Source organism: Maylandia zebra, linkage group LG11 (genome assembly GCF_041146795.1).
Source record: "Maylandia zebra isolate NMK-2024a linkage group LG11, Mzebra_GT3a, whole genome shotgun sequence".
NCBI lineage: Eukaryota > Metazoa > Chordata > Actinopteri > Cichliformes > Cichlidae > Maylandia > Maylandia zebra.
In genome coordinates, this window is record NC_135177.1 from 19,279,923 (window position 1) to 19,297,822 (window position 17,900).

Here is a 17,900-nt window from a genome sequence, read left to right on the forward strand (position 1 = left end):
ATGTACACAGCATGATGTAAAATTGACCTAAATTAAACTATATGAATACCTGATCTTGATACAAGGCCCCACCGAATGCCCAGATGCAGGCAAAGGTGAAATAGGTCTCATAGATTTCACGAGGGGATTCAGAAGGAACATTTTCTGGTGTCAGAAGGCAGTCGAGCAAAGTGCAGAGTGTCTGAATGAAAAGAAAGGCATATTATATTTCAGTTTTCTGCCAGTAGAGGTATACAAGGGAAGAAATAAATGCATTGCGCATGTTTCTGTGTCATATGCACCTGCACCATAGAGATCTCTGGAATGGAAGTGATTGTCTTGAAAGTGTTTTTCATCTGTTCTAGACAACGTGGAACGTATTTCTCAAACAGTATGGTGAGATGGGTTCTTTCAGTCTGCCGTTCTCTTTGGTCAATCCAGCTGGCAACGTACCTGAGCAGCAACCCAAATCCAGAAGATTACACAAAATTACCACAGAAAAGGTATCCGATATTAGACACTATGTGATTAATTTGAAGTCTGTGTAACTCACGGGTTCCAGCCCAGGTCCTGCTGGTTAACATAGAGGATACCTGCTCTGGACACAGTGGCAGGAGTCGCCATTCTTAGGTGACTGATTTCAAAAATCAGTCTCATAGATGAAGTAAGCGCCACACGTTCATTACTGGCTAGAGTCAGTACCTGAGAGACATTGTGAAACATTAATACTACGACATCTGAATGGCCAATATGATGGACAAGACTCTACCCAAATGATAAGAAAACACCCCCATATCTCATCAAGTATGACATGATTCATTGCTGTGGAAAAGAACCTCCAAGTACTCACACTTCAGGAGCTGATTGCTGAAGGAAGGGGAGAGAAACATCTTTTTCTATCTATACCACCTTGGTTGCTATGTGTCTACAATAGTGTATGAGTGAAAAGGAGGGAGGTACCTTGTTATCATCCATCACTGTGTTGAGTGATTCAATCCACATCGGATCAATGTCTCCATCCAACACAATCCACTTAGGTCCACTGTGGGAGATGTTTGCCTGCTCTCGCATCAGTGATGAAAGCAAACCTAACAAACAGGAATTTGGGGTGCATAGAACAAGAGTGAGATTTGGTCTTTTTGTTGAGGTTTTGCTATCTTGTTTTTAATGCATTTTTTTTTTACCATCTTTCCATTCTCGAGTTGCAGGATGGATGAAGCCAAATAGCTCATTTCTGTCTATTGCTTTTGGGTTGAGGTCATTCCATACAGGCTTCCTTTTCAGGTTTACATAAGTTTTATGGAGAACTCTCAATATCTGTTAATAAAAATACCAGCACTTTACCATTCATATTTATGTTACAAATTCAGCTGAACATTTATTTAGACAGCAAGTGACACAGAAAAAAAATCTAACCTGACTTTTTCCAGTCCCTGCATTTCCAACAACAAAGACAGAGTGACGTACAGCCATGAGCTCCTCCAGCTGCACCACCTAACAAAAATAAAGGTGCTTAAAAGAGGGTTCTTTAATCCTTTTTAGAGTAGGTATGAACAGATTCATCTCAAACCTTGAGGATAAATGTCTCCTCTGGCTGCAGCCGAAGATTAAGTGTAGTCTTTCGAATGGCCTTTTCAAATTCTAGGTCTCTTTCTCGTTCTACTTCCATGTCTGGGAACAGGTCTCCCAGCAGTCCCATGAAGATAGGCACATCCTCTGTCACAATTTTAGACATGTTGAAGTCCCGCAGTGCACGCATCAACACCTTGGTATTAAAATGAGTATGAGATCAAATATCAGCGTGAGATATTAGATAAAATATGACATAAAATGCACATATCAGTTCACCTGATCCTCTACTCTTGTTTTGTCTCTTCTTCTCAATGCCCCTGCCAGAACCAGAACAGACTTGACAGCACGCAAACCCCAATCATAGTGGTCCTGATAAACAAAAAATAACAAAAGAAAATGAAAATGTGCATTCCCACGTTTACACTAACCATAAATCCAAACAAACTCCTAGTGCTTTGCTGTGCTCCTGAGGCAAATCTAGAAAGATTTATTACTGGTGCCCTCTGTTCTAATTCAACAATGTGAAATGTTACAGAGCTACTAAGTGTCTTACTCATACCTGCTTGGAGAGCAGTTCCTTGCAGAGAGTGTACAGAGTGATGAACTTCTTGGCTAAAAGCTTAGCATCACGGAAGCCTTCTGCCACGAGCATGATCTCACAAATGAGTTCAGTGTCTGGCACCACCATGGCACAGGGCCTACAGGAGGACAGACAAAGCACACGGTGAACTCTCTGCTGAAAAATGACATTTTATATATATTTAAAAAGGTGGGTGCATCATTCCCACCTGAAAAGAGACTTGAGGTTCTCAGGTAGCTCCGTCCTCCCTGCATAGCCAGGATTCATAGTTATGAAAATCCCAACCGAGTGCTTTAAAGCAATGTTCTTGTCGAGGAACAGGAACCTGTGAGGTGGCACACACTGTTAACTTATTTTTTAAGTAAAATTAACATGATGTAAACTTCATGTATTCTTCTTCAATTACCCACCTTTCCTTTTTAGATCGAATGGCGTCCTGAATGGTTTTAACCTGCACCGCTACAACCGACAGAACATCCACGGGGATACGATTGAATTCATCAAAGCAGCCCCATGCTCCAGTCTGTGCCAGACCCTTGTAAATATTTCCAATGGACTAAACATAAAAATAAGCATCACAGAAATTTTGCATTAAAATATATTTCTTTACTGAAACCTCTAAATGAAAACATAAACTGACCAATGGCAATAACTCTGATGTAGGGAATTTCGCACCTTGTAGTCCATCTGTTCAGAACAATTGAAGACGTATACCATGACACCCATGGCTCTGCCAAGATCCTTTGTGGTCTCAGTCTTCCCTGTTCCAGCAGGGCCTGACGGGGCCCCACTCATGTTCAGGTGGAGTGACTGAGTCAAGGTGATGTAACACCTACAATGTGAAAGGTGAACATAATTTTTTTTACACAATTAATGTTGTGTATTGTCTGCAAAGAGTAAAAGCAGATAAGCATAAGTAGAGAACACAGAGAAGAGTCAGAGAGGGAGGACATGCAGATGGTCTAAGTGACAGAAGAGGGTGAGATGGAGGCAGATAATCTCACTTAAGAGAGCAGCCAAAGGAAAAACAATAAGAGTCACCGGTCTGTCAGAGGAGTGATGACCAGACGTGGTGTATTTCCAAGATACTCATAAGAGTAAATGAACTGAGCATCACAGATGTTGATGTAGCAGTGGCGAAGCTGCTCACTCCAGTAATGTCGAAGCTGGGAAAGCCATGGGAAGGCCTGTGAGGTGGTGACCTGTAAATGAAAAACATATCAAATGTCATCAATGAAAAATGCCACACAAATACTGAGATGCTATGACTATTTTCTTTAAAAGAATTATACCTTTGAGTGTGCCACGTTACGATATCAGTTAGTCAAATTCCAACTCAAGCTGTTTTAAATTAATAAAAAAAGTAATTTGTACATTCGATAATTTTTAATCCTACAACTGTTTACAACTTGCATAGTTCCCATTTCTGTATAGCTGTATATCCCAGATTCTGTAAAGTTATTTATTTCATATTCTGTATAGTTTTTCATATTTATATCCTGTTCATATCCTGTACATAGCTTGTACTCACTACAGCCTGTACATACTTATAGTTATAGAATATTCACAACATACTTCATACCGTGTACATTATAACATACCATAATAGACCCATTTCTGTAATATACTCACATATCTATATTATTGCTAATATATATTGTAATATATCTATATCACTAAAGCACTTCTGGATGGATGCAAACTGCATTTCGTTGCCCTGTACCTGTGCATGTGCAATGACAATAAAGTTGAATTCTATTCTATTCTATTCTAATTTGTTCTGCACACATACAGTAAGAGTAAAGCTTGCCATAATACCAAAGTTAGCTCAATCAGACTAAAATGAGATGGCATGCAAGAAGTTATTCATTTGTTTTAACCTTTTTAGCAATGAGGCTGGCAACAATGTCTCTGGCATGGACATCAATGGTGCATACAGTCATGATCTTTTGCCTGTCTCCTGAGCTCAGCTCTCCAAGTAGCATGCCAATCAGCATGTTGAGTTGAGAAACCTATAGGTGGGAAACAACAACTTCAAAGCAAAGAGGAGAAGAGAGTAACACAAATTCACACAGGAGATCATTTCCCTCAAACTGATATTAACATTTCTTTTTTTCCTGTCACTTGCAGGTCATTTACCAGCATTACACGAATGTCTACTTTACATATGATCAAAAGCAGTCTAGTGTTCTTGTTTTTACTAAAAGATAATTGGAAATCATTTGTTCCTGTTCCTGTGTGACAGCAGATCCAATCAATGCAATGCCGTGGGTTGATGGGGGAGAGGGAGATTATTCAAACAGCAGCCAAGGACATGTTAACCTTTAATGGTACCGATGAAAGTGACAAGAGTGATAAAACAACTCTGATCAGAGTCGACGGTGAGGCTCCTGAAGCCCAAGTCAGGTCAGATCATATGCACAGTATATGCAGACACTATGTATAATACAGATCATTGAACACAGCATGTCGAGAGCATGACATCAAATCGAAACTTTCTTTTCTTTGAAAATATCACATTAACCTTAAAAAACATTAATATATGACAAACACCTTTTAATGGCAAAACTATTTTGCCACTATTTAAAACTAAAGCCTTAAAATGTCAGTTAAGCTCCCATACCTGTTTTTTATTGTAGTCTTTTAGCGCCGACTCAAATCCTTCTTCCAGTCTTTTGAACACAAGTTCCATATCATTAGTCCACCAGATCTGTGATCCAGCGAGAGCAACTTGGGCAGGGAAATCGAGAATCCACTGCTCTCTGGGTCTGTCCTCGTACACGGACACAGCCTCGGATAGGTGACCCTTGACACATTCCTTCATAGACTCTTCGAGACGACTGAGCCATGCCTCAACCTAACGGGAAGTATTTTTTTTTAAACAAACGATTCAGCTACTTTGTGATGTGTGATCGATAATTTACATTCGCTGATGATGAATATGATCTTACCGGCCCGCGACACAAACATTCAGTCTGGAATGGCACAAATTCCCTCTCTTTGCTATACATGCCCACAGCAACTTTAGGATTACTCAGCTGCTCGTTTTTGCTGAACTCAAGATCGGTCAAGTTGTCATAAATCTTTGAGAGATGGACGGTCACCTACAAAAGACAGTCAGTCGTATTTGCGCATGATGGACACATTAAGCACAGCAATTATTACGCAGGCTAGACACTAAAATAAAATAAAAGGATTTGCATGTTTCAACTCTAAACGGGTGCTCAAACACTTTTTACTACAAGCTACATTTGCCCATTTAGACACACATTCACCCTTCAAGTTTTTTTCTGTCATGCACACACTCTGATGGATGCATCAGGAGCAATTTGGGGTACAGTATCCTCCCCACAGAAACCTGAACATGTGAGGATCTGGAGACCAAAGCACAGACCTTCTGACTTGATGGGCAAACAACTAATTTTGTTTAAAAAATCCCTGCACAACAAACTCAAAAATAAACAACCTATCTTAGACCAAATGCATATGCATGCATAAGTACTATAAATGCACAGTGCACTCAAGCGTTTTGAAAGTCCCTATTGGACAGGCCTACACCCCAGGGACCTGTCCATAACGCCAACGCTGCCTTCTGATAATTGAATGACCTGCTCTATATCCTGAGCCACAGCTGCCCCAAAGAAGGGAAAGTTTACTGAATTTACTTCTCTGGGACGACTTCCTTTAGAGAGGATGTCCAACAAGTCTGCGGATGAAATAAAGTAGAATCGTGGAAATGCGAGTCTTTTTGTTTCCAGGTATTCAGTAAGAGCTTTTTCACATAATGCCAGCCTGTCGGAAAGATTGAATAGGATCAGTAGGCAGGAAACCTTCAAGCGTATAACACAAGTTTGATGAAAACAGCATGAACCTTTTTTGTAGATCCTCTAACTTCTCCAGTAGATGAGGTTTGTTAGTGGCCTCAATTACATTTTTAATGATGGCACTGCCCAACATTAGCTCCTGAAAGAACAAACATTCCCATTGTTACAAATGGTGACAAGAACATAATTTGCAGCTCTACACAAACTGTGTATACATGCAGACCTGAAATTCTGCATCTATTGCTTTGAATCTGTGTGTATCTGCAGGCAGTTGCTGGCAAATGTCATCACAGCCTTTGAAAATGCTTTCAAGGTAGGCCCATGTCCTTTGGACCTCCATCCAGACCATGAACACAGAGTCAGCCACCGTCAACTGTTTTTGTAGTTCCACTACCTGGTGCAGGAAGTGATCTGTGTGCTTATTCTGAAAGACACTCTGGAGCTGAACCTTGAGAATAAGGGAAAAGAAGAATAAGCATAAAGAATGTGCTCTAATGTAAAATTAAAGTGCAGCAGATAGAATCAAACCTATCCTAAAGAAAAAACATATTTTCAGAATTGGACACCATTACACGTATCAGCTGCATTTGTAAACATCTTCTACCTCATCAGCATGCCAAGCCAAGTCAAATTTAAATATTTAAACAAAGATGGAGGCACTAAAGTGTCAGGAGTTCTAATTGCTGGCTGTAACCCCCTCAACGCATCTGGTGTACATGTTCAAAGATCGCCACGGTGCAACAATGCCCTGTGTTGTCCAGAAGCTATAAATCTTGGGACTCAATAGGGACCTTTCTGCTCTCAGCCATGCTATTAGACACTCAAATGGGGAAGGCACGTCTGTGATCTCATCTCTATTCAGCACTTAACTATCAGAGATTCTCACAGACAGCTGATCTTGAGAACAAGCTCTTGTTCTTTTGTAAAATAACTTACAGTAACTTAAGACATCTACCTGATGATCCTCAAGAGTTTCAATGAGTTGTTCATCACATTTAAGCAGTGGCACAGAGGTCTGGTAATGCTCTTCATATGAAAACTCCATTGACATCCACGTCTGACTTATTTCTGTTACAACCTGAAATATAAACAGTGAATAGTGTTGATAGCAAATAGAAGTTTACCAATAAACTAACTTCACAAAAAGTGCTACTAGTACAGCTGCATGTCTTATTTATTTGTTTAGCACATCTCTTTAATGTGAAATTCTGTTTCTAATAACTTCCAAGGGGGGTAGGGACTAATAAGTGTATACTTCTGCATACTCCTTTTCAAACAAAAGAATGGAATGATATTTTGTAATGATTGTGAAGGCACATGTTTGAAATAAAAATGAACTGAACTGAACTGAATTGAAAATATGTCCAACATGTTTGTGTTCATAGCTGAAGAAAAACCTTCTCTATTGCCATCTCTTTGACTGCCTTTTCCACTATGTTGCGGACTTCATCTTCAAACAAATGGAGCTGTAAAACCAACAGGTCCTCCAAAGTGGTACTATCTGTCACAGTGAAATCCATCTATAAAAATAGTAAAAAAGTGTAACATGTTTATTAAGCAAAGCAAAATATACAACGAGATCTCCTACAAAAAGGCCTCTGCTTTATGAATTTATGCACCTGTGTTGTTCTAATTAGCTGGACCCAGTGACGCTCTCGTATTGCCGGGTTCTGCAGTTGACTCACAGCCTGCAGTGACGTCAACAAGTTCTTTACATAAAGGTCTAATCCAGAATACACATCCCACAAGCGAGCTTCTTTGTCAAGCTTTTGTATGTCCTACACAAACAGAAGGTAGGTAAACATAATTAGTTATTAGGGGCATCTGTTACAAACAGCAATGGCGCGTGACAGCAAGACAGCAGGAGAGATGAGCTGGTGTGATGTAGCACTGTTGGTGACCTTACCTTGGCAAGCCTCCTCAATTCTGCATCCATCTGGTCCACGTTTATCTGCCTCCATTTGGTCATTGTCCAGTTTTCCACACTGCTCTGTATAGATAAAGACACATGGAGAAGGGTCAGTGGGTTAAGGCTATTTAATAGGGACATTTAGAGGCTACAGGGTATTCAAAGTCTCAAAGAGGACAGCCAGGTCAAGTCATTTATGTATTGGGGTATTGTGGTAGGGTGATGAGACCTAGAGTTGTTTTTTTGTTTTTTCAATTTCCCCATGAAAAAAATGACATTTAAAAATCACTGATAAATCAACCTACTTGCACATATACAACAATGTCCCACAGTTCTTTGAGAATCGTAATCTCTCGCCTGCAGAGCTTGATGTCTCTGTAGTCAGAAATGGAAACATCAAGTAGACTGGCAGACTCTTGCAGCTCTGCTACTTCTCTCTCCATATCCCGGATTGCTTTTTCTGACTAGAAAACAAATGGCAGTTGTCATCCAAAAAGGTCAAATAAAATGCTGTTTTAATCCGATAGTCAAGCAATGATTAAAAACCTACTTTCTCAAGACTACTGTAAGGATTTACTGCCTTGTAACTGAAGGGTGCCATTGCTCTGAACATGTCTCTGAACTGGGTTTGTTTCACCTGAAAAAAATGTTCATGTTGCTTAACGTATGTTACAATAGTTTCTACACTGTACAATTTTAGTTTTCTCATATGATCACCTCAAAATCCATGCACTGTCTTCTTAAAACCATCACTTCTGTATTCTTCATGGGTGCCACCTCGTGCCTTACTCTTAGGGCCAGTTTTTTAGCCCCACTCCATTTCTCTGGAAGTTCCTGTTGACAAAACTACAGTTATCACTCGGAGCACGAAAGTACACATAATGAATATAGTAATCTGATTCTTTGTGGATAAATTACTGTTTATGATTACATTGCTGTAGTTGGCTCACTCTTTTCCTACCTCCATTTGCCAGTAGATATGGTCTGGTATGGTCACACCATATTGTTCCAGGAGGATCACTGTTTCTCTAAGAGGCTCAAACATCTTGTCTGTGGCATTCTGTCTGTCCTTTACAGCTAACAGGTGACTCATCACTTCCACAAAGCCATGGTTGTCATCTTTAGCTATAGGTTGTCTTAGCCCTTCAACAGTAGCTTGGATAAACTTCTGCAGCTCATCAAGACTGAGTGGGAAAAGTTAGAGTAAGAACAACTGATCCTACAAATTTGCCAGAACTTAAAATCTATGCCAATAAAATTTACCTGTGGGTGACATTGTTCAAGAGATGCTCTTTGAAGAGCCAGCTCCACCTTTTTAGTGTGTTAAGAAGGCTGACTTTAAAGTGCTTGATGTCCACCCGAAACCAACCATCAAAAACTCTGAAGTCTTCAAAGTGGGAAATTTCATCATGCAGATCCTCATAATAATCGATCTATAAAATTAAAACCACAACAGGCATTGAAATTAAAAATAAAAAACAAAAATAAAACTCAAACTCCCGTGAATTGCAAGAATTTAGCCCAGAGTTTAAACATTTTTTACTTGTTCTTTGAAGTTATTGATTGTAGGAGGATTGTCAGGGAGTGCATCTCCTGTACAGGCTTCCATCTCCTCTGATGTGAGTGCACGTCCATACAGGAGAAACTGCCTGAGAAACTCTGCCCTGTCATCTTGCCACAGATGAGTATAACAATCAAACTTTGTCTGGTAATTTATTGCTTTCTTCTGGACGTTCTCCACTCGCTCCATTATTTCCTGTCTCAGGTCCAGCAAGTCTAGCATGCCATCCATTACATCCTGTAAGAGTTATATTACATCAAACAAAACATCAGGAATAGCTACCATTTGTAGAAGAAAACACAGCAATGAGTTTGGCAAGTTTAGTACACCAAGGAAATACATGTTTCCATTTTTCACATATTTTAAATTTAGCAATGTGCAAATATGACATTGTGAAATTAGACTGCGACTGATAACACCCTGGATGTAACAGTACTTCACTTATAACACAGCAACACAGTCTACCACTATTCTCCTTTTGACAGGGAGGCTGTACTCTTCGCTCTAGTAGGAACATATTTACGATGTAATCTGGGAACATTTTAGCACATATAAAAGTACAATGACAAATAATAACTAGCAAGTCATTCAAATTGTGCAATTCTAAAAGTGTGACTTTTGCAGTAAAAGCAGAGAAGACATCTCCTAGTTTTTGTCAAGTGTATAAGAAGCCTGTGCTAATTCAAACATAAAAGAAGCGTACCTGATAAGTCTCCATGCTAAGATGAGCAGCCACTCTCCTGATATTCACTGAAGTCTTGAATACATCTGCAACCAGCCCCTCTATCAGTTCATAGAGGCTATCTCCTGCATCTTTCTCCATTGAGGGACAGAAAGTCATCTTTGAGCCATTGAGGATTAGCTTCGCCTCAAACAGTGGAGTCTGGTTCAGGCCTGCCTCCATGTTTTCCACGAGGAAATGAAGAGAGCGACTGATGTAGCTGAAGAGCCCTTCAACAACCATGTCATCCAAATATTCCAGGTAGCACTGCCACTCTTCTGAATCCGGATCAGCATGGAAAAGAACCATGTTCTCCTGAGTAGAAGTAGAGTATTAGAATAATATTTAGCTTCTGCTTGTAATAATTTCTATTTCACGTGATTTTTGAAGCTCTGCTTGGGGGGATTTATCTATTCCACAACAACTGGAGTAATTTTATTTTATTGGCTTCTTAAGTGCTTAAATATGTTAATACTATTTATATCAAGAAAAATACTTCCAGAATGTCAGAGTAAAAAGATGATTGTGATTATAATTAAAAGTTTTTAAGCTAAGAGCATTAGCAGCTCCATGTTGCATAAAAATTAATGTTAAACAATACAGGACATACACCAAAGAACTTAGATTTGAATCTATGGTATCATATGCAAGTCATCTTCATAATGAAACTAATGTGATGTTTAATTAAGCTGCACATAAACTCAAGGTTTAAATAAAATGAACAAAAAGTAACTAAACAAGGTTTTAAACTGTCAGTGAACAGAACCAATAATGTGCTTTAATCTAATCAAGGTGAATGCTGTTTTTAACCATACCAACAGAAACATACATGTTTCAGTGCTTACTTAGCTATTCACAGAAAATCTATAATGGCTCAGTTACTCTTCACAGATCCAGCCACACACACCTGCACCAGCCCATGTATATAGTCTCCATCATTCTTCATGGAGCTGTACTTCTTCCTGAAAGAGTCTCCTCTCTCGTCCAGTTGTATGAGTGAACCTTTTTTGTTGTCCTTTCTGCAAAACATGGCCTGTTTGCTCCATCTCTTCATCACACACTGAATGGCATCACAGTTTTCCCTCACTCTATTAACTCGACAGACAAGGTCTTGTACAAGGTGTTTGGTGTTGTTGATGAAGCTCCAGCAGTCCTCGTCCTGCCACGTCAAGCTGGTCTCTGCTCTCGACAGCTGCAGGTCTACTGACTCCAGCTCAGCTCTGATGAGAGGGAGTTCCACCTCTAACACTGTCTGCTTAAGCTCGTTGTACCACTGTACTAACAGCTGCAAACCGTTCACATACTGAAAAATACAAATGTGAGCAAATGATGCATTTAGGGCCAATAAAAAATAAAAAATAAAAAATAAAACAAAACTGCTGTTTAACTTTGATGGGTGACCTTGTGTGGCCCAGTTCTAAAATGATTTTTCAAACCTTTGTGAACATTTCACGCTTCTCAAAAAGAGCCAGTGCATCTGGAGGTATGGTGATCTCACTCACAGTCTGAAAATACTTCACATCCTTTAAGGCCTCAGTCAGCTGAGAAGTAAAAGAAATTACTGATTAATTTAATTGAATTAATTTAAATGTAATACTATAATTACTGTAGCATTTTTATGTATATATGCCTTTTCTCCTCCTTAATGAATGGACTGATCTGAAGAAAACCTTGCACGAACATCATCACACATGCAGCTTAAGGGTCATCAAAATTGACATTCACAACAAAATTTTGTTTGACCACTAAATACATAAAGTATTATTTAAAATGCACCCCAGGCCTGGCAGAAACTGCCAGTAATGCAGGTAATAACTAGTAATAGCTTGTAATAATAATAAAAATTCGGATTCATTTATTTTACACACAAAAGTCAAAGGCATCAGTAAGTGGCATTTTAGCTGAAAACATCCAGAAATAAGGTACTGCAGAGGGGCAGCAGCACTAAAAGCCTTGTCAGTTCAGTTCAAATCAATTTTATTTACACAGCGCCAAATAGCAACAAGACTCGTCTCAAGAAGTTGTATATTGTAAGGTTGACCCAACAATAATACAACGGAGAGAAACCCAACAGTCATATGACCCCCTATGAGCAAGTGCTCTGGCGACAGTGATTCCACAGAAGAGATGCCTGATAATTGAAGGCTCTCCCTCCCATTTTACTTTTAAATACATGTAAGCCTACAGAACTCCATAATTAACCTTAGTGAAGAGGGCACTCCATTTACATGGACAAACTGGAGTGTATTAGATAGATATGATTCTGATTAACTAACACAGCTGGGTCAAGAGATGGCTTTTTAAGTAACGGTTGAACTACTGCCAGCTTGAAGGCCTGTGGTACATAGCCAATTATTATAGATAGGTTGATCATATTTAAGATTGAAGCATAACATCATGGTAAGAATTCTTTGAGCAGTCTTGTAGGAATGAGGTCTAAAAGACACGTTGATGGTTTGGAGGAAGTAATTACTGAAGTTAACTCAGAAAGATCAATTGGAGTAAAAGATACTAAATAAATGTAGATAATGTTACATCTGTGAGATGATTTTGAGTAAGGTTTAAATTTTTATTTGTGAACAAATTCAAGGAATCATTACTAGTTAATGTTAACAGAGCTCTGACTTTTTGTCAGCCAGACTACAGTGCTGAGGAGAAATATAGGGTTATTCTTTATTTTCTTCAATCAATGATGAATATTAAGATGTTCCAGCTCTACAGAGGGCTTTTTTTTTTTTTTACAAAGCAGCAAACAACTTTTAGGCTAAATGATGATCTTCTAAATTTGTGATACACCATTTCCTCTCCAGCTTACAAGGTGCATTAATGCATTTGAGAATTATATTCCTTTTTCACAGGAGCTACAGCATACAGAGCCACACATATTGAAGAAATAAAATTATTAACAAGACCTCTGTCGGAGTGACATTCAGGAGTAAAAGTCAGTGAATTATATAATTAAACCTATTTACAGCACTTTCAGAAAGATATCTGTGTTGAAATCTATTCCTCACTGCTGTGTAATCAATTATTGTAAATGTACGTTATTAGAAAATGATCAGACAAGAGAGGGCTTTCAGAAAACACTTGTGCTTACTTAAATGTTCAGTTTCTATGCCACATGTTAGAACAAAATCTAGAGTGTGATTAAAGTGGTGAGTGGGTTGTCTAATAGCACACCCACCTCCACGTCCAGAAGAGTGAGGCTTCTATATCTACAAAAGCCTGGTCATGTCTAACTTGAACAAAAAAAAAAAAATCTATATTCCTGTCCTTGATTATGTATAAGTAATACTCTGCTACTGATAAAGCAGGTATGCGAAAGCATAAACATTGATATGCTGTGAGTAGGTAATGGGTAAATGGTAAATGGCCTGTATTTGTATAGCGCTTTTACTAGTCCCCCCTAGGGACCCCAAAGCGCTTTACACAGCTTTGAGCCACGATCGCCCGATCTGATCACGATCTGAAATTGACATGAAGAGGATCAAGGAAGACTACAAGAAGAATTATGGCAAAACACTCTACCAGGACATTCTGGATGACACCGCAGATGATTACGAGAAGAAGTACTATTAATTCTGGTGCAGAATTATTGGTACTATCAACACCAGGTTGCCAGGGCAACAGTGTTTGTTGTGATGGTGTTGGCACCTATCAGGGAAAACTTTGTATCAATTTACAGAAAAAAAATTAAGGAATAAAATAACTAAATATGGAAATGTGCTCCTTCCACTGCAACACTGCTACTATTTTTGTACTTTGCAAACTGTGTCAGCAGTATGATTAAAAGTTTGAGGTAAGAAATAATGATTCTTGGATCATTTGAATTGTATTCTTTGAGAAGTTTTTAGGGATCTTGAGGGTGCCTTAGCAGTGGGCCACTGCATGCTCTCAGTCAAAGAGTAAGTTGAGCATTGAAAGGTGTACACTTTCATATTTCCATGAAATTGGTTACCTTTGGATTAAAGTTGACCGAAATCAGGCCAGAAGAGGTATTTCTGGAGATAAGTGGCTGGTTCAGGTTAATCAGGCACGTCTGTTCTAAGCCACAGCACCAGTCAGAGTAAATGTCCTTCTCAAACTGGTCTAGTAGATTCAAGATCTCTGTGTACATGCTGTACTCGGTAACCATGTCTACTCCTTCTGCAGGCCTGGAAATATGAAAAATAAATCTCTTTCTGTTCAATAATATAATCAATAAAGACAAGAAGTGTAACTTATGCTTAGAACATATTCTAATTTTTGTTTTTACTGACTTGCCAAAAAGCAATCTGAATTTTTCCCACGGTCTTTGAATGCGTTCTCTGAGCATTTTTGCCCACTTGAAAGCTCCAGATGTGTGTGCCATGTTCTTCACCAGACTAGTTTCCATCTGTAAACACAGTGAGATTATAGAAAAAAAATCTAATTAACAATATCTATTGTGCAGTGAATGCATACTGCTAGTATCCAGTTTTAGCTTGGAGTACCTGATTAAGCTGTAATTTCAACAGATGTTTACACGTCTCCAGCTCTTCTCTGAAATGTTGCTGTAGCAGAAGGAAGTTGGGACCAAATATCTGTCTAATCTGTCTTTTCTCCAGGAAGGGTCCAGCAATAGTTAGCATCTACGGGCCGAAACACTCTGAGTCTTTGTTGTTCACCATTCACTTGGTAAATAATGCATTACCACACTAGCATGCAGTCTTACTTACTTTCATTGCTGACTCGAGGCCTGAACAATCCTTGAAAGCCAAACACAGAAAGCGAGCAAGGCGGCATTCAATGTCCGCAATCTTAATCTTGAAATTCTTATACTCACTTTCAAAACCCTAATGAGAGAAACAACAGTTCAACAGTATTTAATGATGAACACTAGTGCATCCATGTGTATTATAATAATATTAAAATAATCCTTATGATTATTATTATAAATCCCAAAAAATCTTTATTAATAGTATCACCTGAGAGTTCAAGTCAAGCGGGCAGTTTTTACTGTGGATCAGTGCTTGGCAGAGGTCACTGAAATCTTTGTGCATCTTAGCAGCATGCTCACTGTAGAGTTTCCCTTTAGTTCCACCAAATTGCAACTTTTCCATTCTCTTATAGTGTAGCATGATTTCAAAGAATTCCTATCAGGAAAAAAATGATCAGGAAACAAAATCACCCACAACATTACTATGACAACCAATAAAGCAAAAATATTATCTCACCTCAAGCTGTTTCATACGATTAAAGAACTGGTTGAAACGTGAGAAAATCAAAGCAGCTGGAAAATCCCAGGGTGCATGTTTCACTTGGCTGGCAAGTCTTTCCCTCTGGGTCTGGTAACTGTCTTTGAAACACCTACAAACCTTTATGACTCTCGTTACCATTTGTAGACTTTCCTCTGGATCCTCTCTGAGAAGCAGATCTGCAGAGAGGTATGTAGAAGCCTACAGGGAATAAGTTTTTGTATCTGTGAATTTGTTCATGCTAGCAGCTAACAGTCAGAGTAACGTCAGCTGTCGGTAGTAGCTAGCTCTTTCTCTGGACCCCCCTATGTACATCTATAAATACAGGTGTTTCAAATGAGAACTTATACCTGTTCAATGAGCAGATTACAGACTTCCTGCAGTAATACCACGATGCGTGCTGGTCTTTGGTAAGACTGGCAGTTGGTCCAAATGAGGTAAAGCGTGTGAAAAAGTGCCGGCATGTATGTTTGCATGAGTTGAAGCTCTCCGTTTTCCAAATGAGACAGCTGTGCATGTAGTGGCTGTAGATGGAGGTCAATGTCCTCGGCTTCTCGCAGAGCTTTATTTTTTGAGGACAAAAAATATATATCATAATCATATGTTAACCTCTAACTGTATAACAGAGATGGAGGTGATATTATGCTGTTCAAGGCAGACACTACCCATTGTCTTTAAAAAAGTGACACGGTAATCTTACCATCACACACTTTTCCAATTAGCATCTTGATTGCTGGATGATAGCTGCTATCCATCGTCTCTAACATCTTCACCATCATTTGAATAACTGGACTCTGAAGCTACAGCAAGATACAACTTTAGCAAATAGTGACGTAGAAGGAGATGAAAAGATATTAAAACGTGTTTTGGTGAATACCAATGTGGTTAGGAAGTATACCTGATGATAAATGCTCTCTATGTTGTTCTTCCTGGATGCCCAAAACTTCAGTTCTGCACTGGGCCCTGGATTACAGCCTGTTATTAGTTTGTCTGATGAATCCTCCTTTAAAATTTTCTGGATCAGATTTGTCCAGTTGATGACCTGGGTCTCTATGGTATGGGCTACTGCCCTGTCATAGTTTTCATGCCTGAAGGAGGAAAATAGAAGGTGAGTGCTTTACTTAAAATATATAGTGTCAAAGATTACACTGTATGCTTGGTTGTTTTCTTACTTTTCAAAGATGCCGTGTGGCTTTTCCATCCAGTCAGCTGCTATTGGAATAGGGAGGACAGTTTTCCCCATAACCCGTCCCTGCACAACTGAGGTCTGACTGCACATGATTTCCACATGTCGAAGGATGTCTTCAGATATCAGAAGTGGCCAAGTCTGATGGTTTTTGTTGTCGGACAGCAGTGGAACACATATCTTGCGAAGACAAAAACATAACCAATTCACCCAGAACCCACACAGGCAGGTTAGAAATGGAAAGAAAAGCTTCTTTATGGCTTATGTGTATGAAAATGGGTGGCACAGTCACCTGCTTAACTGCACATGACAGCTGCAGGAGAACTGGTGGAGTCAAAAGGCCAAAGAGCAGCAGTTCCCTGCAGTTTTCAGAGGTGACTGGAACAACTCTCTTCTTGAGAATATAGATTTGTTCATTTTTCGCATCTGGTGGAACCTGCGTTTGAAATAATGTGAGATTTTGCAAGACTTTTAAATATGTCATGATGAAACGATTTATTTGTTTCATTTTAAAAGATCTTTGCTAGTTGATGAGTCCATAATAAATACTCTAAGACAGTATTATACAGAATGCGCTTTGGCACTGCATTTTCAAAGCAGACATTTTACCTGTGTAGTAGGAAAATTGCAGGTGAAATCAATCATTTTAATGATGAAGTGCCCCAGTAACAGCAAACCAACATACATAAAAAGAAGAATCTTCCCTAAGTGAAAATTGCCATGATTATACCTGCGAGTTTCCTGCTATGACATGTCAAAATGTCTGCTGTAAGAACACACGCAGCAGACTCTGCAACATCTGTAACAGACATACCTCATTAGAAGCAACCAGACAGCCCTTTTTAGAGGAAGAGAAAAATATAAGCGACTGCTTTTCAAAGAAGTTCTTCAGAGGTCCTTGAAACTCTTCGCTGACAGCATTTCTTTGCCATGTCTGGCTGTGCACCCGCAGTAGCCCGCAAACTTTTTCCTCGACAAACTTAACTCTGTGGTCCTCAAGAAAAGACGGACTATTTTTTTCCTCGTCCATGACTACTCTGCCAAGATGGCATGCTTTAGCGCCGCACTACGTTCGAAAAAATCAACTTACTTGCAGCAGTTATACATTATCCATTAGATTCGCTCATGGATAGTGTTAACTTCGCTTTATGTGCTTTTCTAAGAGCGCTGCATAGTAGGGCGGTTCAGCGTTCCGTTGCTTAGCAACGACCTTCAATCACTGCCGGATACGTAAGTGTCAGCCGGCTAGCTTCAGTAAAGACAGGACCCTATTTTAGCTTGTTTAAAATGACTGGAAGTGTAATGATTACTGAAAAGGCCCTATAATGTCGATATAATTCCAGACTATCTGT

General features: G+C 39.2%; 1 protein-coding gene and 1 long non-coding RNA gene across 2 annotated transcripts in view; both read right to left on the minus strand.

Annotated features, from left to right (window-relative positions):
- The window catches only part of si:dkey-233k19.3 (dynein axonemal heavy chain 11), a 38,215-nt gene extending 21,586 nt beyond the window's left edge, over positions 1 to 16,629 (minus strand). Inside the window, exons 1-42 of the mRNA XM_076889941.1 lie at positions 16,535 to 16,629; positions 16,261 to 16,450; positions 16,063 to 16,162; positions 15,713 to 15,924; positions 15,342 to 15,563; positions 15,093 to 15,260; positions 14,844 to 14,960; positions 14,619 to 14,756; positions 14,406 to 14,521; positions 14,105 to 14,300; positions 11,583 to 11,687; positions 11,054 to 11,449; positions 10,129 to 10,461; positions 9,408 to 9,662; positions 9,128 to 9,297; positions 8,826 to 9,048; positions 8,582 to 8,698; positions 8,415 to 8,501; positions 8,170 to 8,328; positions 7,862 to 7,945; positions 7,575 to 7,733; positions 7,353 to 7,475; positions 6,911 to 7,033; positions 6,179 to 6,403; positions 6,003 to 6,094; positions 5,797 to 5,923; positions 5,083 to 5,235; positions 4,755 to 4,988; positions 4,012 to 4,143; positions 3,173 to 3,333; positions 2,807 to 2,963; positions 2,542 to 2,687; positions 2,340 to 2,456; positions 2,111 to 2,249; positions 1,828 to 1,920; positions 1,550 to 1,744; positions 1,396 to 1,473; positions 1,164 to 1,296; positions 940 to 1,067; positions 533 to 681; positions 282 to 432; positions 50 to 181 (exon numbers count right to left, since the gene is read on the minus strand). Coding sequence (XP_076746056.1) covers positions 50 to 181; positions 282 to 432; positions 533 to 681; positions 940 to 1,067; positions 1,164 to 1,296; positions 1,396 to 1,473; positions 1,550 to 1,744; positions 1,828 to 1,920; positions 2,111 to 2,249; positions 2,340 to 2,456; positions 2,542 to 2,687; positions 2,807 to 2,963; positions 3,173 to 3,333; positions 4,012 to 4,143; positions 4,755 to 4,988; positions 5,083 to 5,235; positions 5,797 to 5,923; positions 6,003 to 6,094; positions 6,179 to 6,403; positions 6,911 to 7,033; positions 7,353 to 7,475; positions 7,575 to 7,733; positions 7,862 to 7,945; positions 8,170 to 8,328; positions 8,415 to 8,501; positions 8,582 to 8,698; positions 8,826 to 9,048; positions 9,128 to 9,297; positions 9,408 to 9,662; positions 10,129 to 10,461; positions 11,054 to 11,449; positions 11,583 to 11,687; positions 14,105 to 14,300; positions 14,406 to 14,521; positions 14,619 to 14,756; positions 14,844 to 14,960; positions 15,093 to 15,260; positions 15,342 to 15,563; positions 15,713 to 15,924; positions 16,063 to 16,162; positions 16,261 to 16,450; positions 16,535 to 16,605 — 6,606 coding nt within the window. The 5' untranslated portion in view covers positions 16,606 to 16,629. The remainder of the gene's footprint in view (positions 1 to 49; positions 182 to 281; positions 433 to 532; positions 682 to 939; positions 1,068 to 1,163; positions 1,297 to 1,395; positions 1,474 to 1,549; positions 1,745 to 1,827; positions 1,921 to 2,110; positions 2,250 to 2,339; positions 2,457 to 2,541; positions 2,688 to 2,806; positions 2,964 to 3,172; positions 3,334 to 4,011; positions 4,144 to 4,754; positions 4,989 to 5,082; positions 5,236 to 5,796; positions 5,924 to 6,002; positions 6,095 to 6,178; positions 6,404 to 6,910; positions 7,034 to 7,352; positions 7,476 to 7,574; positions 7,734 to 7,861; positions 7,946 to 8,169; positions 8,329 to 8,414; positions 8,502 to 8,581; positions 8,699 to 8,825; positions 9,049 to 9,127; positions 9,298 to 9,407; positions 9,663 to 10,128; positions 10,462 to 11,053; positions 11,450 to 11,582; positions 11,688 to 14,104; positions 14,301 to 14,405; positions 14,522 to 14,618; positions 14,757 to 14,843; positions 14,961 to 15,092; positions 15,261 to 15,341; positions 15,564 to 15,712; positions 15,925 to 16,062; positions 16,163 to 16,260; positions 16,451 to 16,534) is intronic.
- A 25-nt stretch (positions 16,630 to 16,654) lies between these two features.
- Positions 16,655 to 17,542, minus strand: LOC143421070 (uncharacterized). Its single transcript, XR_013100799.1, has 3 exons — positions 17,363 to 17,542; positions 16,841 to 16,984; positions 16,655 to 16,728 (listed from the first exon to the last, which is right to left on the minus strand). It is a non-coding gene; the product is annotated as an uncharacterized LOC143421070 (long non-coding RNA).
- Between the last annotated feature and the right edge of the window lie 358 nt (positions 17,543 to 17,900).